Source organism: Cygnus atratus, chromosome 4 (genome assembly GCF_013377495.2).
Source record: "Cygnus atratus isolate AKBS03 ecotype Queensland, Australia chromosome 4, CAtr_DNAZoo_HiC_assembly, whole genome shotgun sequence".
Lineage (NCBI taxonomy): Eukaryota > Metazoa > Chordata > Aves > Anseriformes > Anatidae > Cygnus > Cygnus atratus.
This window is the reverse complement of record NC_066365.1, coordinates 31,216,681-31,238,771: the sequence shown is the minus strand read 5'-3', so window position 1 is coordinate 31,238,771 and position 22,091 is coordinate 31,216,681. Positions and strand designations below refer to the sequence as shown.

Here is a 22,091-nt window from a genome sequence, read left to right as displayed (position 1 = left end):
CAGCCAAAAATCAGACCATATGTCTGAGAGCGTTGTCCAAATGCTTCTTGAACACCCAACCACAGTCTGGGTGCAGAACCTTTCCCTAGCACCCAGCCTGACCCTCCCGTCCCAGCTCCGTGCTGTTCCCTCGGGTCCTGTCGCTGTCCCCAGAGAGCAGAGCTCAGTGCCTGGCCCTCCACTCCCCTCGTGAGGGAGCTGCAGGCCGCCATGAGGCCTCCCCTCAGCCTGCTCTGCTCTGGTCTGAGCAAACCAAGGGACCTCAGCTGCTCCTCATACGTCTTGTCTTCTAGACCCTTTGCCATCTTTGTAGCCCTCCTTTGGAAACTGTCTGATAGTTTTACACCCTTCTTGTACGGTGGTATCCAAAACTGCACACAGTGCTGGAAGTGAAGCTGCACCAGCACAGAGCAGAGCAGGACAGCCCCTTCCCTCAACCAGCTAGCCATGTCGTGCCTGATGCACCCCGTGGTACGGTTGGCCCTCCTGGGCCGCTGCTGACTCCTACTCAACTTGCCATCAACCAGAACTCCCAGATCCCTTTCCACAGGGCTGCTCTGCAGCCTCTCTTGCCACCGTCTATACATACAGCCACGGTTGCCCTGTCCCAGGTGCAGAACCCGGCACTTGCTCTTGTTAAATTTCATGTAGTTGATGACTGCCCAGCCCTCTGATTTGTCAAGATCTCTCTGCAAGGCCTCACTCCTCGTCAGAGTCAACAGCTCCTTCCAGTTTAGTGTCATCTGCAAACTTATGTATTTTTGTCCTGCATCTGGATAATTTATAAAAACACTAAAAAAGAACTGGCTCCCAAATGGAGCCCTGGGGAGCGCAACTAGTGACTGGCCACCAGCCAGATGTAACCCCATTTACTATAAATATGGTGCTGTGCTTCATGATGTTGCTTTGTTTCCTTCTGATTTTTTTTTTATTTCTTTCCCCCTTTTTTTTGAATTATGGAGGCCTCTTTACTGTTTGCTAGATTTTCTTGTTTCAACAGTGAACAGCTTCTTACAATTAGTCTTAAAGCAGACATTTTGTGATGTTTCTTTAGTTGAATATTTTTGTTTTCTCATATCTGGTTTGTTTCAGGTGAGGCACTGTTTGCTATTTTCTTCATACTTTTCTGAGAAGTTTGAACTAAAATAACCTAAAAAGTTTCAAATGGAAGCTTTCAGACTGCAGGAAAGGATCAAGATGCAATGCAGCCCTTCCAGACTAAAGCATGCACAATCTATAAGTGAACTGTAGTTCACATGGGCATGACCTGAAGTTGTTTGGTGTTTTTAGGGTGGAAAATTTCCACTGAGCTAACCAGATCAAGTCTATAACAATTTCTATGGCTAGAAAAGTTAAGGGTCCATAAAAGGTTGCAAGCACAGCAGACAAGTTGACCAATAGGCAAATCTTCCAGGGCACGTTCTTTTAGCCTGGAGTAGTAGTAGGCTTTCTAAGTGTGTTTTCTTTGGCAGCCTCTGCACACAAAGACCTGTTGGTTACACCCAGAAAAGAGGTTACATTAAAATTCTTAACTGAAGATATTGGGAGTGTCAGTTATAGAAATTGCACTAAGAATTGAGTCATTGTTGTGGGAGGCATATGGGTTGGGTTGAACAAAACCAGAAGGATTTCTTTTTTTTTTTTTTTTTTTTTTTTTATGAATGCTTGTTTACACTTTATGGCACATGTGTAACCCCAAGAAGACCACGTATTTCACAACTTGTTTACAAAATCTTTCTTCATGTAACTGTTCCTACTTTTTATCTCTAATTGATTCACCATTTAAAACGAAGCCTTTAAGGATGTGGTGGATACATCAGTAATGGTCAAATAGGTAATCAACAAATATAATCAACAATCCCTTCTTGAATGCCTATTTTCTAAGCCCTCGGTAAGGGAACCTGTTGCTGTACTTACATTGAGACCTACAGGGGACATGTCCACCATATGTTAATCTAGGTGTCCATGACTTCAAACAACTGGCCAGGTTGAAAGTGGTTTTGAAAGTGTAATGGTTTGTTACTGTTTTTGCTTACTTTGACAGTGTGGGCTACAAACCTTTTTCGTCAAGGACCCTGAAGTGTACTGGAAGTATACTGAATCTTCCAAGGCCCAGGGGCATTTCTTTGAAGGGAAACCCCACAATTAACAAGGCAAAAATATACAAATTTGATCAGGCTTAATGAAGCAAAATGACACATTTTTCTAGAGGTAGAAGGGCTTCAGTATATGAGACTGGAAAGATCCACATGTGAATCTCTTTACCCTCTACGGCTTATAAAAGCACTTCTTCAAAGCACTTAGCCAAAAAGAGGTTTTAAAAATCGCCATGACTGTTCCTGTACTGGGACAGGGGATGGGTATGGAGCTCCTACTACTATGTTGGTTGTGTGTGCGGTGGGAAGGGCCATGCAGGAGTTTTTTCTCCTCAGAAGAAGCTGCCCTTTGTTGTGTGAGGACTTTACTGCCAGTGAGGACTCAGCAAAGGTGAGCTTCTCCAGGTGGATGAAGGCACTTACAGAGCAAGAGAGTAACAGGAACAGGATGATCATAAGCAGCATCAACAAGATGTGATGCTAGTCCTAGATCCACAGCAGTATCCTGTTCATGTAGAGTTTATTGTTTATAACCTATTCATGTTTCAACATCGCAATAAGTAATTGCTGCAATACAAGCTTGAAGATGCTTCCAGTATCCTGAGGTTTAATAAACACAGCAGCTGTTAGCCTGAGAACACGTTTAACTCAGGATAGAATTACAGCAACTCAATGTACTAAAGTTTATAGTATAATAAGGGATATTCTTCTAAAATACTGTGTAATTTGGCAGGCAGTATGAGTGAACCATTGTGGTTTATCTTGGCCTGGGCTTTTTAAAATTGCATGATGATCCTTGGATTTCTTAAATACAGAGTAACCCCAGAGCATTTCTAAACTGGAAAGGATCCATAAGAAACCAAGAGGCTGTATTATGCTGCCACGGTGCATTACTTAGGTGGGGAGGGCTGCCCTCCTGGAGTTCTACAAGCACCCAATCCACACACAGTGCAAAAAGTTGTGTTAGGGCTAGTGGGTAGACACAGCTTCAAACTTGAGTGATTTTATAGGGAAATTCAGCTCAGAATCAGTGAGGATTGAGGAGATTCTTCTTTGCACTTAACCAACAGTAGATCAGCTGGCTTGTATAAGCTCATTAAGAGATCCAATAATCAGTTTACTCTGATGCAGAGGGGAGTTGGTTATATTTTTGTTTTGTTTACATCAGAAATTAACTTAAACATTGGGCTGTAAATACACTATCACTCAGTTCAGGTTGAGTAACATCAAGTTTGTCAGCAAATCCGTTGAAATACTTCTCAAGCTCATACACCATTAAGGAGAGGGAAATAAACTGACTCAAGTTATACTGAGTAATTCCGTAATGGATGCTGATAATGACTCCATGCACAAGAAGCCTGCTGAACAGGAGACGCCTAAGGTAAGTGGGGCATCTACTGGTGAGACACTGCAATGAACTAACCTATTGTGTGAATGTCTGATCCAAAACCTGTACAGGTCGTTCTGTGCTCATTTTGCTTTGCCAGATAAGCAAGTGCCAGGCCTGCCTGCTGAGCTCTTTTGCCAAAATCATGCAGCTTCTCCTTCCATAAATCCTTACTTTACTGGCACTCCTTTAGAGATGTCTGCCACATACATTGCAAGAGTAGTTGTGAATACAGTTAGAAGAAGAAAAGAAGTGAGATAATGAAACTTCAGATGAAACTTCAGGAGATGTAATGCAAGTCTCTAAGCATCTCCAACCATCCCCCATCCCAATCTGTCACTGCAGAGTCTCTGTCTGTTAGATTATAAAGCTTTCTTCCTTGTACCAGGAGATACTTTGATACCCTGGTCTGCTGCCCAAGGGTGTGAAAACCCGTGTGGAGCGTAAGAAAACACAACAATACTCTAGGGAGATAAAATCCAGATCAACCAAACACAGGTTGTTATCCACACCACCCAATTTTCCTTCCTCCGTTGTTCAGAAAATGTTATATGCAACAGCATGATATTCTCTACAGTGTTAAATACCCCTTAATGACTTCTGCAGAAGTCATTTAAAAATGTTCCATTTGTATTTAACATGCAAAATTTTGGGCCACGTGGAGGGTGTCATCTTCAGGCTGACATGTTTACAGCTATAAAATTCTATGTTGCATCCCATTGTGCACATGAGACATTGATTTGGAGGGAACTCAAGTGGGCTTGCCCAGTCATGTCATTAATTTCATTGTTAGGATTTAACATTTTAGATTCAAACAGTCAGCATGTGAAAAGCTTGCTTCTCTGCACTGAGAGCATGGAGCTGCATTTGCAAAAAGGAAACATGAACAAATAAGCAGCAAAGTAATGCTAAGTTAAGAGAGAATTTGATCATGCTGTTAAATTACCTTGCTTATGTTGCCTTTGTAGAGATACCACCTTTACTTATCCAGTAAAGTCACATCTTTTCCTAAGCCAACTATAAATTGTTTTGTCTTTCTAGACCCACAGTCACGAGCTGAAATACAAAAGCACCCTTACTTCTGCTCTGCTGCACAGCACACATTTGCTATATTTAGCTGTGCCGAGGAATCAATTGCTTTATATAATCTCATCACAAGCCATTGTTGAAAAAGCATCCAAGTCTGTCACTTGATCTTGGGAAAAACACTGGTCTTTGTGCTTTCTTCAGGGCTTCTTCTGCCATGTATGTTAGAAGAATCTGTAACCAAGAAGTGCTTTCAGCCATTCTTGTCCAAAAGTCACAAAAGTCAGTGGAGTAAGCAAAAGTCATCTTACTCCGGTACTTAGATCTTTGCTTAGTTAAACAGTTAAACCTTCCCTTTCTGAGAACTGGCCTTTTTTTTTTTTTTCTCTGATTCTGTAGCATGTTCTGTGGTTCATTTAATTTGAAATTTGGCACAGCAGAAACAATTCCAGTTTTCTTTTGTTTACTGTTTACAATACCAATTTTCTTTTATTTAGCCCTTATTTGCAGAAGCAAGCAAGAAAAAGCATTGTGATTGAAAGCTGCAAAACACTTTGGTCTCTACACAAAGTATGTTAGATCACTGTTTAATCTGTCCCTTGCTTTTCTTTTTATCCAGATGCCAGATAATATCTGATTCTTACTCCTAAAAAGAGAATTTATTCTGGCTCAGGAGTTCCACAGCTACAAACTGTTTAAGGCTGGGAGAAGTCTTTAGAGAACTATCACGGTACGTTCACTCTGTTCCTTCCACATTGACCAATATACACCTCGGACAGTGGGGTTAGATAGACCTGCCCTTATGGCTGCTGCTACAAGTGTGCGTGCACTGGATAACAGGGAGCAGGGAAGTCCCAGCAGAAATGACAAATAAAAAATAACTGAGCAACAATCTGTATGTTAACAGTAAGGTGTCTCAAACCTGTGGTTACTGAGGAGTAAAATCAAGGCATCTCTTTCTAGGAAAGCAGAAACATTTAATTTGTTTCCTGAATTGCTTTTCCAGAGCTTACGTTCAAGGGAAGCTGTTGATGGCCAAATGGTAGCATTTTCATTACCTTATAATTAACTGTAAGAACTTAGATGCTGAGCACATCCATTTACTACTTTCTTTACAGAAAACAATCTATTGTTAGTTGCTGAAGTTGGGTGGATGGTATGGAAGAATAGCACAGTTTATAGAGCATGGCTGTGGCTGACTGTACCTGGCTTTTCAGGCACTGTGTTGGTGTTACCTAAGAGCCTGGGGAGTGGTGGTTCAGAAGATATGGTGTTGTAGTCAGTGTGAGCTTTCTAATTGGACTTCAAATGCTTTGATCAGTAAAGTTAATTAAGTCTGTACGGTGGTACTCTGAAGTATAGGCAACTATCAGTAGGCTTTTAAATAAAGTTACCTATTGCTCTTACATATAGCTAATTGAACAGAAGTCAGTGCTTTAAATCAGGATAAACCTTTATCACATATTCTTAAATTCAATCCTGGGTGCATTTTATATAAGACAGTTCTGTGTCTACCTCTCCTAAAGGGTCTCCACCCAGGCTCTGGCACCTCCAAAAGCTCTGAGTGTCTGGCAAGACACTTACGCAAGTGTGGATTTGTTCAGAGCTGTGTCCAGAGACACCATCTAGATAAATTCACTTTATGCAATATCTTCAATACATTTCTTTATCCTATTAACTTTCACAGTTTTTAATGACTCTGAAGTTTACTAAAATGTACTTTAAATGAAAAAAAAAATGCTCTCCCCCTTCCCCCCCCCCCCCCCAATAACCACCACCAACCCAGTGCACACTTCCTGTTCTATGATCTTTAGTGTGTTTGTGTGGGAATGGTATCTATTTACTCTACGTTATTGTACATCTTTGGAAGTTTATTTACTCACCAAAGTCTTCTTTAAAAACGTGAGACTCTAAAGCACTGCTCCAAGGGCCCACACAGATGTAGGAAAGTACAGCAGCTTTTCTGGGCACTTTTAAAGAAATAAACTTTCAGGAAGCCTGACTCAGCACTAAAGCCACTGAATTCTTACTGTCACTGATTTTAGTAAGACATAGATTAAGCCTTTAGTCTTAATTATCCTCTTTTATGACATTAAACATTGAAATTTTGTTTTTCAGTCCTACTGAGCCTTCCTGAAGTTTTATTGCTTCCAGCAATGATAAACTCAGTCAATAGAGTCTATAAAATGTGGGGTCAGTAGTTTCATTGACATAACGAAGCAATCTTTTTGGCAATTAAATTAGAACTCTGCCATATATCATACAATTTTATGTCTATTAAAAATAATAGAAGGAAAACAGGTCTGTTTGCAGTCTCTAGAGTCCAACAACATGAACTTGGCCTATGTTTGCCCTCTTGCCATCTACCCAGATGCTCTAGGTTTCTCAGTTTTGTATTTATAGTAGTTGACGGATTCATGAGATTTTTAAAAATATTTTTGATGCATTTCTGACAGACAAAGTACTGTAGCAGTTATTGTTATTAGATGTCCTCTTAATTTTGATAGGTAGATCTACAATATCCTTCTCTGGAACATGTAAACCTTGGAGCAAAGACTCTCGTTAATACAGAATCTGCTTTTTCAGCTTAGCAGTGCTACACCTTTATGGTGGTTAAGAAACTTCTTGTGTGTTAATTTGGCATGTGTATTATTTCTCCTCACTCAGAATACAGAAGATAAACTGGGTCAGAAATGCAAAATTGCATGGAATGTCAGTAACACTTGCTGTGCTATTAATAAAAATTGGTAATTTAAAATAAAATTTTAGGTAAAAATTACATTTTTCATTACATGACAAAGAAGTAAGTCTTTCCAAAGTTCATTCTTTAAAAAATTTTCTATCACAGTGAAATGGCTTTAGGTGCTAAACAAAGCAGGAAGAATAAAGGAAGGGAGCCTTGGAAGATATTACTGTCTCCTCTGCATCTTAAAAAGGCAGGAAAGTAGCAGAAACAATTAGTTTTGTGAGTCTACAAGCCACTAACATTCTTGTATTCCTGTATTTTTCTCCTTGTGTGTTGGTTGGTTCTGGGATGGATTATTCCATTGAGGCATTTCAGGAGCTTTCAGTAGAAGAAAGATGCACACCCAACAGAAATTAGTAAAAATATACTCAAGCAGTTCTATGAGTGTAATCATACTGGCACCACAAAACAATCCAAGCTGGCCACCTACATCAGCTGTAATAGAAAGAAATAAACATACGTCATCCTAAGTATTTGGTTTAGTCTAGCAAGCAAACAAAACTCTGCTAGTACTCAAGCACTAAATAAATTCAAAATACATAATCCATCACTTTAAGAAAACAGAATTAATATTCTTAAGAATGTTTGTGGGAAAAAGATGAATGTGTTTCTTAAAATTTTAAATAAAGCAAGTACAGCACAACACATCCTATGGTGGAACACGTGTTTAAAATATCTCCTGCTGCTGTTCCTGTTAATCCATTTTCTTGCCTCTCCTCCCTATGTTCTCCCTCTCCCCTTTAAATCCCAGAAGCTTCCCTATGCTTACAGTTCAGCATGTAGTGTAGCTATAAATTAGTGCAGAATTTAATTATTACTCTCCGTTGTTGTCTCTACTGCAGGTCATTCAATGGTATGGCAGGAGACCATATCAAAAATGAGCATGAAGCAAACATGATCATTACCATTATAATATAAAAGGCATTGCTTTTTGTTTATAAACCCAGATAGCCTATGACTTTGGAGAGGAGAAAATAATATCTATTTATATATATTTATTATTATCATTTTAGATTAAATATTGATGAGCAATAAATAAACGTCAAGCATTCACTTACCAAGCAACTCAGATACAGACAAGGCCTTCTGCTGCTGAGTTATTTTGTAGCTCAGATCATGGTACTTAATGTCAATAAGCACAAGGTTCTGCCTAATGACAAGCACATACAGTATTACATGACACAGCCAGGAGTGCTGTTCATTTTTACCAACATCCATCAGCATGAACTGCCTTCGTGGAGAGTGATGTATCTTTAAAAGAGCAATCCACTAAGAGGTATAAAAAATAATTAGATGACTGAAAAACAATGTTTTCTAATAGCAATAGTTATAAAAGGATCTCATTAGAGGAGTTGATCTCCAGGCTATGTTAAAAGAACTCAGCACTATTGAGATAAAATCCTAAAGGGTCGCAGAGATAAGCTTAAGTGGAAGTGTCAAGCATCCTGAACTACAGCAGATACACTGCTTGGAAATGTAGTCTAATACAGCCTGTCATTTATGTGCAAATGCATATTTAATCCTGATGATCTTAGTGACAGTATTTGTGCAGAAAAGCCCTTGTCCTATACTCAGATGCTTAGTTCTACCCTCTGCTAATAGCTTCTCTTACTTGCCTGCTGCAAAAGTGGAAGAGCAGGCAAATCTTTGGTGGAGCAGGATCTGTGGAATGATTCAGCGAGAATAAAGAGCTCATCTTTGTGATATCGTGACTACTGAAAGAGTCAGCGTAGCTGCTAAATAGAAGATAAACATAACAGTAGAGGAATAAAACAGACACAAAACTGATTGCATGAATAATGTCATATCCTTTAAGAATAAAAGTAGTGTTTATTATTCAGAAGTGTAAACAGCTACAGTTTTTGAGGTTGAAAATGATAATGAGCTTATTAATTTGATATTCACTGAAAATACAGTATTGGTTATATAAAATGACTTCCATTTCTTTAGGTGATAATTCTAAAATGTAGGTAACATTGGGTAATAAAAATAATCCTACTTTCATGGCTTTTGCTATAAGACCTCCTACAATTGTTCCTAGTGGTTCTATCCAATAAGGTAGTAAATAGTTAACTTTTCCCTTCCTAAATTTTCAGAAATTAATCAGTGTCTATGTTTTACCATTCAGAATATGTACTTTTTAATACGTGGGAAGGATTCCTATTGGTTAAGGCTTGGTAACAGGAGAATGTTCTGTATTTTCGCTTGCCTAATTAAATAATTGCTGGGCTGTGCATGATGTTTACATACAATAAAATAATCAATAAAGATAAAATGTTCTCAAAGGATTATTATCTTTTGTATATAATAATAGGTTTAATTTTCATAATACTCATATAGTTCCTGTTCACGTATAAATATATGGAAGCATTTGCAGACTGATGGTTTCAAGAGTGAGAAAACTGAAGTCACTGAAACAATGAAATACTCAGAGATATTTCATTAGCCAGATTTTCTACGGTTCTTTATAAATATGTTTGAATCCGTGAATATTATTGGTTCATGTAGCATTTGTGTTAATACTTATGTGTACAAGTAACATCTACCTCCGTGAGTAAGAGGTAATTTGGACTACAAAACTGTATTGAATGCTCTTTGAGAAGTATCTTTCTAGCAGAAAATTATGGAAATCATTCTATTGGGTATATAATGCATGCATTTTCAAGGAAATTCAGCATCAATTTATTATATTGTAAGTGTAAGGTATGTATGTTTTATTAAATCATAAGTATATATGATATTTCTTCCACGAACTTAAAGGTATTCAGATCGTGTTAGCTCAGTGCTACTACTGAACAACACAGCTCTGTGCATAACTTAATTTCTAACATAATTTACCAGATAAAATGTGTAGTCAGTACCATAGAGACATATTTTTACACTAGAAGGTCTCTTCTTTGGGTATAGTCCTACTTTGTCGTTGTTGTTGGGTAGGTAGCATTTTCAATCACACGGATAGAACCATCTTATTTTGCTACCTTATGAGAATATTTCATCAAATATTTTCTAAATATATTTTATATATATATTTTATAATGTAAACAGTATCAACAGATTTTACTAACAATAGAAAAGAATTTTAAACTTGTGACATTTTTATCACAATAAAACCTAGCTCTTCAGAGCATTTGAAGCTTTTTTTGGTAATGCACTGAGAGAAAGAAGGACTTTATCTAGCATCGATTTAGATTGTTCACTGACTTCAGGTGTGAAAAATCTGTCGTCTTTGTTGGGTGGATTGCTCATGTGGGTTGTGAATAGGTTTGATAACCCTGCTATTTCTTTATACCTAATTGCAAAGAATGATTAAAAATAACGCAAAAGGTAGCATAGAACATTACTTTCCAACTGAGGTATCTATTTTATGTTATCCACAGGTCTTAGATGTATCTAAGTAGAGTTTAGACCTACATGAACATGCCTAAATCTTAAACTAATCTCTTAGACAAGACTGGTTACATTGCAGACAACATGTTAAATCGCACACACTTCAGAGTATATTTTTAAAAGGTCACATTTGCATCATACACTCTGTTCACACACTTGGATGTAATGGATTATTTCCTTATTAGACAAAGTGTTAAGCAAGATTACCTGATGTATTCTGGGCTTTTCTTCAGCTTTGCAGAAATGTATTTTATGGCTTTTTCTCCTCCAAAACTTGAATAGGTGACAGTGGTAGGATATTCCATTTCTTCACAAGGGGCAGGACAAGTGGAATTGTGAGTTCCTACTGTGCACAATCCTTTTATCTCTATATCATCTGAAATTTCAGGAGAAAGAACTTGCATGTTTCTAAAGCAACACACAGTGTTAGGACTTTTCTTAACCTTACAAAATGCCTTTAATAAAGACTTTGGTTAATTATCCCTAGAAAGGTTGGTACCTACAAGTTTGAAGGAAGAAACACGTATTTGTAAAAGGCACTTAGGTAGCTGGAGCACAGTATTAAGGGTTGAAATTTTTGGTTTTGATTTATTCCCCCTTTCTATGCCCCCCTACAGAAATTCAGCACTCACAAGTCTTTTCACCTTCATTAAGACTTTATGCACTTACTCTTTCTCATCCATGATTTATCAGTAGAACAACAGAAGGGTGCCCGTGTTCTGTGCTAGCCTTCTGGTTACATACTTAGGCTTATAATCCTTGGTTTTGATGTTTGCCTAGCTCTTTTCAACGCACAGGAGTAGGTTCTAGAGCAGTGTCAGTGGTAATTTACTGTCATCTGATAACTTCATAAAAGTTTTGCTAAACTGAGCTCACTTAACACCCCTGTCCTTTTACTTTTGGGCTTAAGTCAGCTGAGGGGGATCCTTCTGTTTCCTCAAATACCAAACAGATGTGACAAAATTCTGCAGCTGTGACTGCTCTGGGAGGCCATTCCTCTGACAAGGCTTTAACAGAAAGAAATCACTGAGTAAATCTGGAAAAGCTGCAGAAAATCAATGGAGAAAAAAATGGTAAGGCATAAATACTTCCTGAAGCATAAACTGTAACCTAAAGGCCTCCACTCTGAGGTGAGTACTGTAACCTCCTGCCTGTGGTGCTCTGTTTGCCCTGGTGTAGTGGCAGCTGCTGCGCCTTCCCTCTGTATGTGGGCTTCTCATGTTAGCATGCTGGGGAAAAGGAAGTATCTCAGCCTGTTAGGTGACAATTTGAAGCACTCTCTTCCTCCAGGAATAAACTTGTTAATCTACGTGGTTTCCTAATCGTTCATTCTTCTGGGAAGAGAGAGTCACATCACATAGCTGAATCCATAAGAATTAAAAAGGAGTATTTCCAAAACTCATGAGAAGTTACTTCTCAGATTATCGCTCACAGTATTTTCCAGGAAGTCTGCTGTAGTGACTTAAGAATTTCATATCTACTGTGTGTGGATTATTTGCTCATGAAAAAGAATTATATTTGAAGCATTTTGAAAATATATGATTCATTTCATTTTTATTTTTTTAACTATAGAATCTTAAAGTCCAGTGATTTAGTATTTTTTTTTAACAGTTACCAAACTTTTCATTACTGTCTCTGATCTTCGTTTTCAGAATCTTAAATGAACTAGGATGTACTCCATTTCAGTACTACTTTGAGTATTTTAACTGATAGATATTTTCTACTGTTTGGAATTGGCTTAGAAAATATGAATATGAAATTAATACTTACAGACTGCAGGGTAAACGCAATTGTAAAACTTCAGCAAATCACATTCGGTTCCATTGCCTTAAAAATAAACAAGTAACTTTAGGAACTTAAATCAACAATCTAGCCATTAGCTCTATTTGTGCTAAACTGAAAAATAATGTCATCAAAGCCTAGACACCACTTTGTGCTTCTCTTTGTACAACTGAGAAAACAATTCAGTAGGGCACAGTGCATTTACACCACAAGGGGTACATAGCAATAGAGGACAATAGACCAAGCCAAGAGGCTCACTGGAGGACTGAACATTATTGTTAGGTTTGCCAGCTAGAACTGCCTTTAAGGCTGTGGCTCACTCTTTGTATTAGCTTGCTAAGGAATTTCTGTCTTAGTGGTGAAAATACAAAACAAAATGGGTAGATGTAATTTATGATTACATCCCACATGTTTCAGCAAAGGTTTCAAACTTCATGGAAGATTACTCAGACACCAACTTATCTTTTTCAAGATTTTTGGTGTGTATCCTAAAAATAGTTAATGGACAGATGCTAAGTCTAGAGTTGACCAAATATCTTGCTGTTTTTCTCTGAATTTAAAAAAAAAAAAAGATTTAAGTAAATTAAATAATCCAAGTTGTAAATATCCCACAAAGATGTACCCTGTCTCCTTTACCATTCAATATTGAGTTAGTTCTCCTAGCAAGATAGTCATTAATTAGAGCATATGGTAGTCCTAAAAAAATACCTGGGAGAATGAAAGGCAAAAAGCCACACCAGTCCTGTATGTACCGGGCCTTGCATTCCTGCAAACAGCCATTAGTACTATAAATATTCTGGTACTGAAGCTTTATATCAGGCTTGCACTCTCCCCATGGGTATTCTTGGATAATTGACTGTAAAGTAATAATAACAGAATATATAAATTTCTCTTTTAATTTAGATATTGCTTTATCACATTTTACAGTGCTAAAAGAAGCCTGTTTAAGACATAAGCAGTAATATCGTGATTTAATTGGAGGGGATTACAGTTTATGCTTTTAGGATTATAAAATCATCGTCACTCTCACACAGCAAAACCAGGACCTGATCGGACAGCCCAGTGCAGCGGGGTAGTCTTCTCTGATTGTATCAGGAAAGGACTATCAGGAATCTGATACAAAATTAGCTGTGATGGAACATATTGATGCTACAGCACTATCTTTGTATTGTTGTGTCAGTGAGACTGTGAGAGGTTAACTTGAGTAAAAACAGATTAGGCAGGCCATTAATATCTTGGAAAAAAATAACAGGTTTGTTGGTGGGTTTTTTATATAGCTGGTTGAAATGTTATTCTTAGGACTCGCTGTGGCATGATAAATATTAAATAACTGCAAAAGTTTGTAATTTATTGCCATGCCTTGGAAAAGATTAGCAATGGTACAGACTAATATTTCCACCTGATGGACAAGGTGCTTACCTTCAGCTGGCGGATTGCGACCTGTGCATGCATGCCGACTGGTGTTAATAAACCTAAACCATCAAAGCGTGGAACCTCTTTGGGTGAATGGATAACAAAAGTGATGCCAGCATCAGTATAACCAAGGGCGGGATCATCAGTGAATTGCTCCTGATACAAAAAGAAGTATTTTAAATAGTTTTGGCTTTGCTTATGCTCTGAAGTTTAAGCTATATTTAAAATGGTGCTGCTTATATTATTATTATTATTTGGTCTTATTTCTCTTGTTACATCTTTAGCAATTCACAGGAAAATGTAGAAGTAAGCTGACTCGAATTTTCTTTATTAACTTTGTAGGTTTCCTTCCAGTTACTCTAAATTTTAGTGTTTTTTTCTTCCTTCTGTCCTCTCCCACTTTCAAAAGCAAGAAGGCATAGATGAACCTTTTTCATAAGTTGGAAATTCACTACTTCTACTTGCAACTACTCCATGTTTCAGCAAGCTTTCCGTTACTCTCTTGAGAACCTGTCACTCCTCTCCCCTATAGCTGCTAGAGAACAAAAGTGAATGTCTAACTCTTATCATTCTAAGTTTTAGTTTTCTTCCCTGATCTCATAAGGTGATATTCCCTGAGCTTTCTGTATTTTGTGACCAAAGACAATCCTAATAAGGTCTTTACAATGCAAAGACCAGATCTTAGCTGACAAGAGACACTTAAGATGCTGCTGAAATAAAAATTCAGTACTCCTTAGAAATTGGCACCATGTGACCTCCCCTAGTGGGTCTTTTACTGAGATAGAGATGCTATCCTGAGTTGCTTGTATAAAATTATATTATTTGTCTGATATTTTTCAGCTGTAGGTGAATCGTGTATATATATGTATATATGCTCACTTGCAACTTTCTACACCATTTGGTTTGGGGACACAGTCAATAGTTATTCAGAATTTTTAAACTAGTTTTGGATCTTTCCTTTAAAATATGCTTTTACACAGGAATAGTCTTGAAAAATAATTTTGTGCATGGAATTCTAAAGGTCTGTGTAAAACAAAAAATCTACTGATCTGTGAATTATTACATGATTTTGTATATAATCATTGGTATATCTGTACCTGTTGGACATCAAAAAGTAAACGTAAGCCTCTTCCAGACAAACTCACACTTCTTGCTGGAAGACCATTGTAATTAAAAGTAAAGCAGTTTCCATATTCAGTGAAAATATGTTCAAAATCCTTCAATAAAGAAAAATAGGGAAGTGTAAAATAAAAGAAAAAATCACTTAAAATTTCATTAGTCCATCTCTTACATAGTGATTTACTAGTGTTTTTTTTGGTTTAGTCTCCACCCCCCCACCCCCCCCACCCCCGCCCAAGGCAGTGCTAAGAATAAGGCTAACCTGCAAGAATATGGGACTGATTTTTCTGTTCATATATTCTATTGGAGTTGGGAGTTGTTGTATGGCAGAACTGAGACACAAATAAGAGGATCATATTCTTTTGTTGCTGTTGCAGAACTAATTACATCAGTTGAGTGCAACAACGCAACCATGTCGTGCAAAAAAACTCCATTCACACTGATGTTGGTTATAGGCCATTGACGGGAAAGGTTGCTGCATGAAGCCTGGAGGCATGACAGTTTTCAAAGGCTGCTATCTATGCAGACGTGGGACTAGGCGGAGAGCAAATTAAACTGAAATTCCATATTACAGCTCAGGTAGGCCCGCGGGCTGCCTCTGTGGTCACTGGCAGAGCTGGGGTGCTCCTCAGGGTGGTTTAGAGCAGGATGTTTTCTCTCAATTGACCAACTGTGAAGGGAAGGCAGGGGGAGTAGCTGGCAAAACCAGGTGTCTGAAGTTGAGTGGTAAGAATACATCCCCTTCCCCTCCGTGCTTCTGATGTAATAAAAGGAAAAATATTTACCTCTGGGTGACATGTCTTTCCAAAGAATTCACATTCTAGCAATGTGCTGTGGTTTAAATAAAACCCATTTTTCCTTGTAAACTCTTTAATGCTGAAGTTCTGGTTTCCAAGAAGAAAATCATTTATCTCTTGAGAATATTTGTCTTCCATAGCAAATTTCTGGACAACTCCAGAAACGATGTTCCAAAGGAGAAAAATGACTTGGAGGTTGCTCACTGCATGAGCTTGAAACCTGTCAGTGGGAAGGAAAAAGAATGGCTTGGAGTTCTGTAGAGTTACAGGACTGATCTCAGTGCTCTCACCAAACCCATGACATGGTTTGTTGCCTTCTTGTTAACTGTATCTGATTCTTGCCCACTATGCCTGCACTTGCACTTTGATTTCTATAACAATATAGTCTCCATTTCTAGGAAAAGGTTATTTTCCAAACAAGAAAACAGGAAAGGGACCCCTTTCTAGGGTTATTCTAGAAACATTTCTGTTGTGTGTGGTTATTTAATAAATAAAAATGGTCATCTGCATAAGACAACCGCCAGATTTCTAGAGCTGAAGAAAAGCTGGACAATTGCATTTACATGAGAAAAATAGCTGGAAGGAGCTGTTCCTTTAAAAAAAAAAAGGGGCAAGAAAAAAAGAAAGCTGTGTTCCATCCTTTAGAAAATTGATTACTAAGTACATCTCATGTACCTGTGTTGCTAAGTCACTACCTTCTCATGAAGCCTGTAGTTGGTGACAGTGGCATGAACCAAGGGTGACCCTCACTCCTAGAATCCACTTGAAAACTGTAAAAATATGGTAAGGTTTTGGAGGTGCTTTCCTGATGTACAGCATTGAAGACCTTTGCTGAAGCAAATTAAGGGTTCAGAGAACTGTTATGGTACGTTTAATCTCAAAATACTGAAATGAGAATAAGACCTAAGAAAACACCAATACCATGTTCTTCAGAATCTCTATCTTACATAATCCTATTTTACAAAACATATCAATGTATTTGTATAATAGATCTTAATGCACAAGCTTAAGAAAGATCAGTAGGAACAGCTCTTCAACTGAATTTGAGTCAAAAAATAAAGGCAGAGGTAGAGTTATACCTCTTCGTTCTACCAGCAAAGAAAACTGTCACTAAAAATGGAGGAAAGAATAAGCATGACATGAACAACAGATGGATATGGCAGCAAACTGCCTCTTAGGCAGATAACTGCTGTGCTCAGGAGCTGTTTGCTCACAATGTGTTGCTGCTATAGATGCAAGAAGCGAGAGGTTTTTATAATACACACTGTACTCTACTCGCAGTGTATGTTCTACAGAATAACCCAAAATGGCTTTACAAAGGGCAGTGGGAAGGGAAAATAGTGAGGTGGAAAGGCTTCAGATATCTGAGACTTGGACTTCTGGTTGATTCTGCCAACAAGAGGTAGAAGTTCTCAAAACTTACATTGTTTTCCCAAGAATGCTAAGATTTCTCCATTACTAAAACAGTTGTTAAATTACATATTTGCTCTAAAAATCAGGTAGTAGTTTTACTGCATTATTTTTAAAGTGGTTGCATCTGAATCCTGGCCAATATCTTCAACTGTAGAAACCTGTAGTGAAGTTTCTGCTTAGATATGACTTTCAAACATGCCAAATGCTTTCCTCCTACAACTCCCACTGACATCAGCTCGAACCATAAAGGCACTGAGCACCTCTGAGGAAAAATAACTGCTTTGACTAAGGTTTCTACATTTGCATGAGGTTTTATTTGAACCTCTCTATTTGCAAATGTTGTTTTATTTTTAGCTTGGGTATGACTGACTGTGCCTTAGTTACACTATAGAAGGAACACTCGAGGTTTATGATAATACATAGAAGAATAATGCCAGAGAGGATTTTATACCCCCCCTTACTTTTTGAATCTTAAAAATCTGTGGTGCCGTTCCTCATTTGAAGAAGGGGAAAGATTAAAGACAACCTACCCTGATTCTCGTGTTTTCCTCCTCAGTTGAATCTCACGTGGTGGTGTGGAAGACAGACTACTTGTAGACATGTTTTTTTGGCTTTGTTTTATGTGATTTGTTCAATCAAGCTGTGGGTCCCAGCTGCTTTATGTTAGCCAGAAAAAGAGGTGTTGCCTCTCAAGAGTGAACAACACACCCAACTCTTACCTGTTCAAGTTGCAAAAAGTCACAGCAGGGAATTTGACGTTTTCCACATACTGAACTACCACCGTGGTTGTGGTTGGCCAGCTGAAGTAATATATAAAGCGACTGCAGATTTGCCAAATGACAATGCCAAGACAGCCTGTGACCACTAAGAGCCACAGCCCTCTGTGTGTCCTGCTCCGCCTTCGGACAATGTTTTGCACTCCATGAAATGAAGTGGATGAGGCGAACTCCTGGTGATACCTCCTCCTGTCTTCCAAACACGGCTGCAGTTTCTTTATTAAGTACAATCGTATCTTTTCCAATTTTCCTTAATATTGAACAAAATGAAAACACGTTTTTTAAAATTAGCATTTAAATGGCACTTTGGAAAGGAAACTGTAACTCTGGTACTCAAACGCATCTTGTAAGAGTTGTAAATTCTCTTTTTGATTAGCGAGCTTCCTTCCAAGGATGGTCTAGAGCCCTGGAAGTCTTGTGTGCTAGATTAGCCCAGTTCTCTCTTCTCTGCCTGAGAACAGATTATACCTTGCAATATTTTATGTATACATATTCTTAAACATATTAATATAAATGAGGAGCTCCACCTCTGTGGAAAAGAATGTGTTTTTGACATACCTCAGTAATCTAAAACCACAGGATGCTGTGAAACTACTGTAAAAAGCTAAGCATCTGATTATTACAGTAACATCCTATTGAAGTCCTGGTCCCTTCTGCTTGCTCTAAGGAATAAGGTAAAAAGGGAATTACATATTTTTCAGGCTTTTACTATTTCATTATTGAAACTCTGGGTAAAATTTGAAAGGTTACAGATTCAAAGGGAAATCTACTCTCTTCCTTGGGTTTATATGAGTAAATTTTAGGGTATGGCATGTTTTGTAGGATGAACATATACACTTTATCAGACTGATTTACTAGAGGCTGTTACAGTTGGGCAGAGGAACGAAGGGATGTGAGATTCATCTGCTATTGCAATCATGACCACATCAACACTCTGGGATTTTTTTTTTTGTCTTATGTGAAGACTGTGATAATTAAATCCCAGGCGGTTTTGGATTTCAAAATGTTTCCAAAAGAATATATATATATATATATATTTAATGCTTCATATGAGAACTTTGATCAATACTAATATGATTTACTCTAACTCCTTTTAATCATCAAACAGCTACTTCTGCTGGAAAACTGCTCAGAAGTTTTTCTTCTAGCTCTAATGACTATTAGATCCCTTTGCAAAGCTGTTCAGCCGTGGGTGCTTTTGCACTTCACATTGTAATAAAGGGGAAATGATTAGGAACTATGTCTTCTGTGCAGACTATAATGTTGGTCCAAGAAGTACAGGTAGAACATAAATTTTATATTCCGCCATTGCCAGATATAGATGCTGGCAACTGTTTTCAGGATCTGAAGATGCAATTTTTCTTTAATCATTTATCTTTGGTCTCAGTCTGGTTCTTGTAAAACGAGCTATGACTTCATTGACTTTAAATGATTTCATAATGTCACTAAACTTTGACTTCAGCCATGGCTTCTCAGATTCTTTCTGTTGCAAGCTAGATATTTCTTTCTGACATCTTTTCTTATTGTTATAATAGAATGGTTATTCCAGGTTTCAATTAATGAATGGTAAAGTAATACACCAATATAATGTCAATGAGTGCAATATTATAAATGATTAGCCCTTCATCTTATGCTCTATAAAATTAGGTTGTGTGTATCTGGGCTAAGGCTGTGTATCCAACACAGTTGAACTAGCTGTGACTAAGTGAGTTAGAGTATCCAAGCTGGTGCTAGATAGACAGTAAGACCTTAGGCATACATTAGACCTCAGACATATCATTCTTTTGGTAGCAATACAAAGTACATTTAATGCAGCTACTATGATAAAAAAAAAAGAGTCAAATGTGGATAAAAAGAAATTTTAATAAAGGATCCAAGGTTTAAAGGGAAAGGAAAGAAAGAAAGGAAATAAGAAAGGAAATAAGTAAGAGAGGAATCCAGGTTCAGGAGCAAACCACATTTCAGGGTAGGCAAGTATGGAACATGTATCTAAGAACAAGCAGGGTAGACTATACGTTCAGGATGGGCTGTAGGTGCTTTGCCTCAGAAAATTCTGATTACTGAAGAAGCCCCAAGAACCACGATGGTTAGTCAGATGAACCTGATTTCCCAGTCCAATGTTTTTAAAGGAGAAATGAGTTCCCTGTATATATAACCCAGGGATACATGTCCAGGGGCATGCTATTTTAAGTTTGCCTAAAGACTTCAGAAATTCACAGTATCTTTACATCCAACTTAGTGTTAACATAAAGAAGGTTTTTTTAACTTCAGTAAGTAGGTAATTGATCACTACTTGTATAGGAAACTGATAGGTAATAATAATCTCTTTTGACCCAGTGGGGGAAAAAGATATAAGAGGTCCCATTGGAAAGAACTGGAAGCTAAGCTCTTGCACAACAGAAATTAAGTACAACATATTTATTTCTGCATTCCCAGTGGTAAATTGTGATTGGATTTTCATTAATGAACTTGTCAAAAAGGAACAGCTTTGTGAAAGATAGCTCAACTTCAGCCAGAACTCTTACCTGGAAGGAGTGATTTCAGGGAGGTTACATGTGACTTCTGCCTATGCAAAGGTTAGTTAGTCCAGATAGTTTCAGGATTTCCTTTTTGCCTTAATCTAAAAATCATTAAAGTATGGCATCACTCAGAAAAGTCATTGCCTAGTTAAAGCTCTGTTAGTTTTATTCTAAATGCAGGACCAATAACTAGAGAATTTCCCTCGTGTCCTAAGTGTAACATTATCTCTGCAAGCTCTTTTTCATCTCTCCCTTCTTCTTTATATCTTGAAAAATGTACATTACTGCTATTTTTGGACAAGGTTACAACAGAAGAGAGACAACTTTTCTCATTCTGTTTGTCAATCCTGAAAAAAGCTACCGAAATGTAACAGTTTTGGTAAGGCACTCTAATGTCTAAGTTACATACCTTTAGCATCCAATTGAGTGAATCTCCCCAGTTGGTCCATGAGGCTCTGCTTATTTCAGTAAGGAAAGAAAGGATACAGTAAGCTGGCTTATCACTGTGATCATTGCTAGCTAATGGCTTTTATAGAAAACTAAATGGGAGGTGATACTCGATGACACATAGCACTGGGCAATTTACCTGCCGGGGTTGCTATGTTTTGCCTTTAAATAACTTGGTCTGCAAAGTACAAGAGAAGATTAGTTTTATGACAGGATCAGATGTTTAAGTACTTATTATACCAATAATAATAGAAGTGCGGACTTCTGTTCATGCAAATTATTTTTACATATTTTTTCCTTTTATTTCAGAAAGATCGGTCATCTTCACTAAAGTACTGTGCTGTTCAGAACTGAACAAATTATCTTTAAGTAGATAAGGAACCCTTTCCCTGGAGGGCGATGAATGTCTGCCAATGGGTTCCCACCAGCTGTAGGATGGAGTTCACCCTTGCTTTGAATAACTGTCCTCATAACCACCTCCAGATTTCACGTTCGTGTGGACTTTAGCAAGAAATGGGCTGTTATTCCTGAGAACTAACTCTGAGGGTGAGGAAGAAAATACATGGAGAGTCAATCATTCCATTAACTCCTTATGGAAAAAAAAAAAAAAAAGAAAAAAAAGAGACAAACTGGTGGATGTGTGGTATCAGCTTGTTTGAAATTCATTTCAAGTAAAGAACTGAGCATCTAATTAAAGGCAATAGAAAGCACTCAAAAGCTCAGACCTGGGATGTACTTGATGAATCATCTAGGAAGATCTAAAAAACTGTCACAGTTCCTCTCTGATTTGCAGGGGGTGGAGATTTTGGGACTGCTTCATCTGTCATTTTTCTCTTAGTAAAGCTCCTAAAGTTAATGCCCACAGTGTCCTTGGGTTTCTAGGTGCACTAGCTCGGCCCCTTGGTACCTCACTGGCCGGTTGTTCACTGACTGCTTTCTGGCCGTGTTGGTCAAGCGATGAGCTGCAAGATGAAGCACTAAGCTCATTCCAGTGTGGCAAGCAGATTTCTGTACCCGGCTTCTTGGAAATCCCTCTTCCTTTTGTTACTCTTGCCTCACAGACGAGGCTCTCTGCCAGGGCAAGCTTTGAGCAGCACTTGCATTCACTCGAGCAGTAAAGTACTTAACAGTGAACTGTTTTTCAACACCTATACATAACTGAACCATACCTAATGCACTGCTG

At 38.0% G+C, this 22,091-nt stretch overlaps 1 protein-coding gene across 1 annotated transcript; it reads right to left on the bottom strand.

Annotated features, from left to right (window-relative positions):
• Positions 1-7,490: 7,490 nt before the first annotated feature.
• Positions 7,491-20,910, bottom strand: ASIC5 (acid sensing ion channel subunit family member 5). The gene is made up of 10 exons (XM_035548637.1): positions 20,871-20,910; positions 17,886-18,192; positions 15,742-15,973; positions 14,935-15,054; positions 13,844-13,993; positions 13,133-13,280; positions 12,413-12,469; positions 10,850-11,018; positions 8,314-8,405; positions 7,491-7,690 (listed from the first exon to the last, which is right to left on the bottom strand). Exons 1-10 carry the CDS (start codon positions 20,908-20,910, stop codon positions 7,491-7,493), a joined length of 1,515 nt encoding a protein of 504 aa, XP_035404530.1.
• Between the last annotated feature and the right edge of the window lie 1,181 nt (positions 20,911-22,091).

Excerpts from the sequence above, each read along its gene's own strand:
- ASIC5 (XM_035548637.1), bottom strand. The coding sequence starts at position 20,910 with ATGGACCAACTGGGGAGATTCACTCAATTGGATGCTAAAG. Across the intron at positions 15,055-15,741 it reads GAAAGACATGTCACCCAGAG|GATTTTGAACATATTTTCAC; the intron begins GTAAATATTTTT and ends TCTTTATTGAAG. Across the intron at positions 11,019-12,412 it reads TTGCGTTTACCCTGCAGTCT|ATGATATAGAGATAAAAGGA; the intron begins GTAAGTATTAAT and ends CTGAAATTTCAG.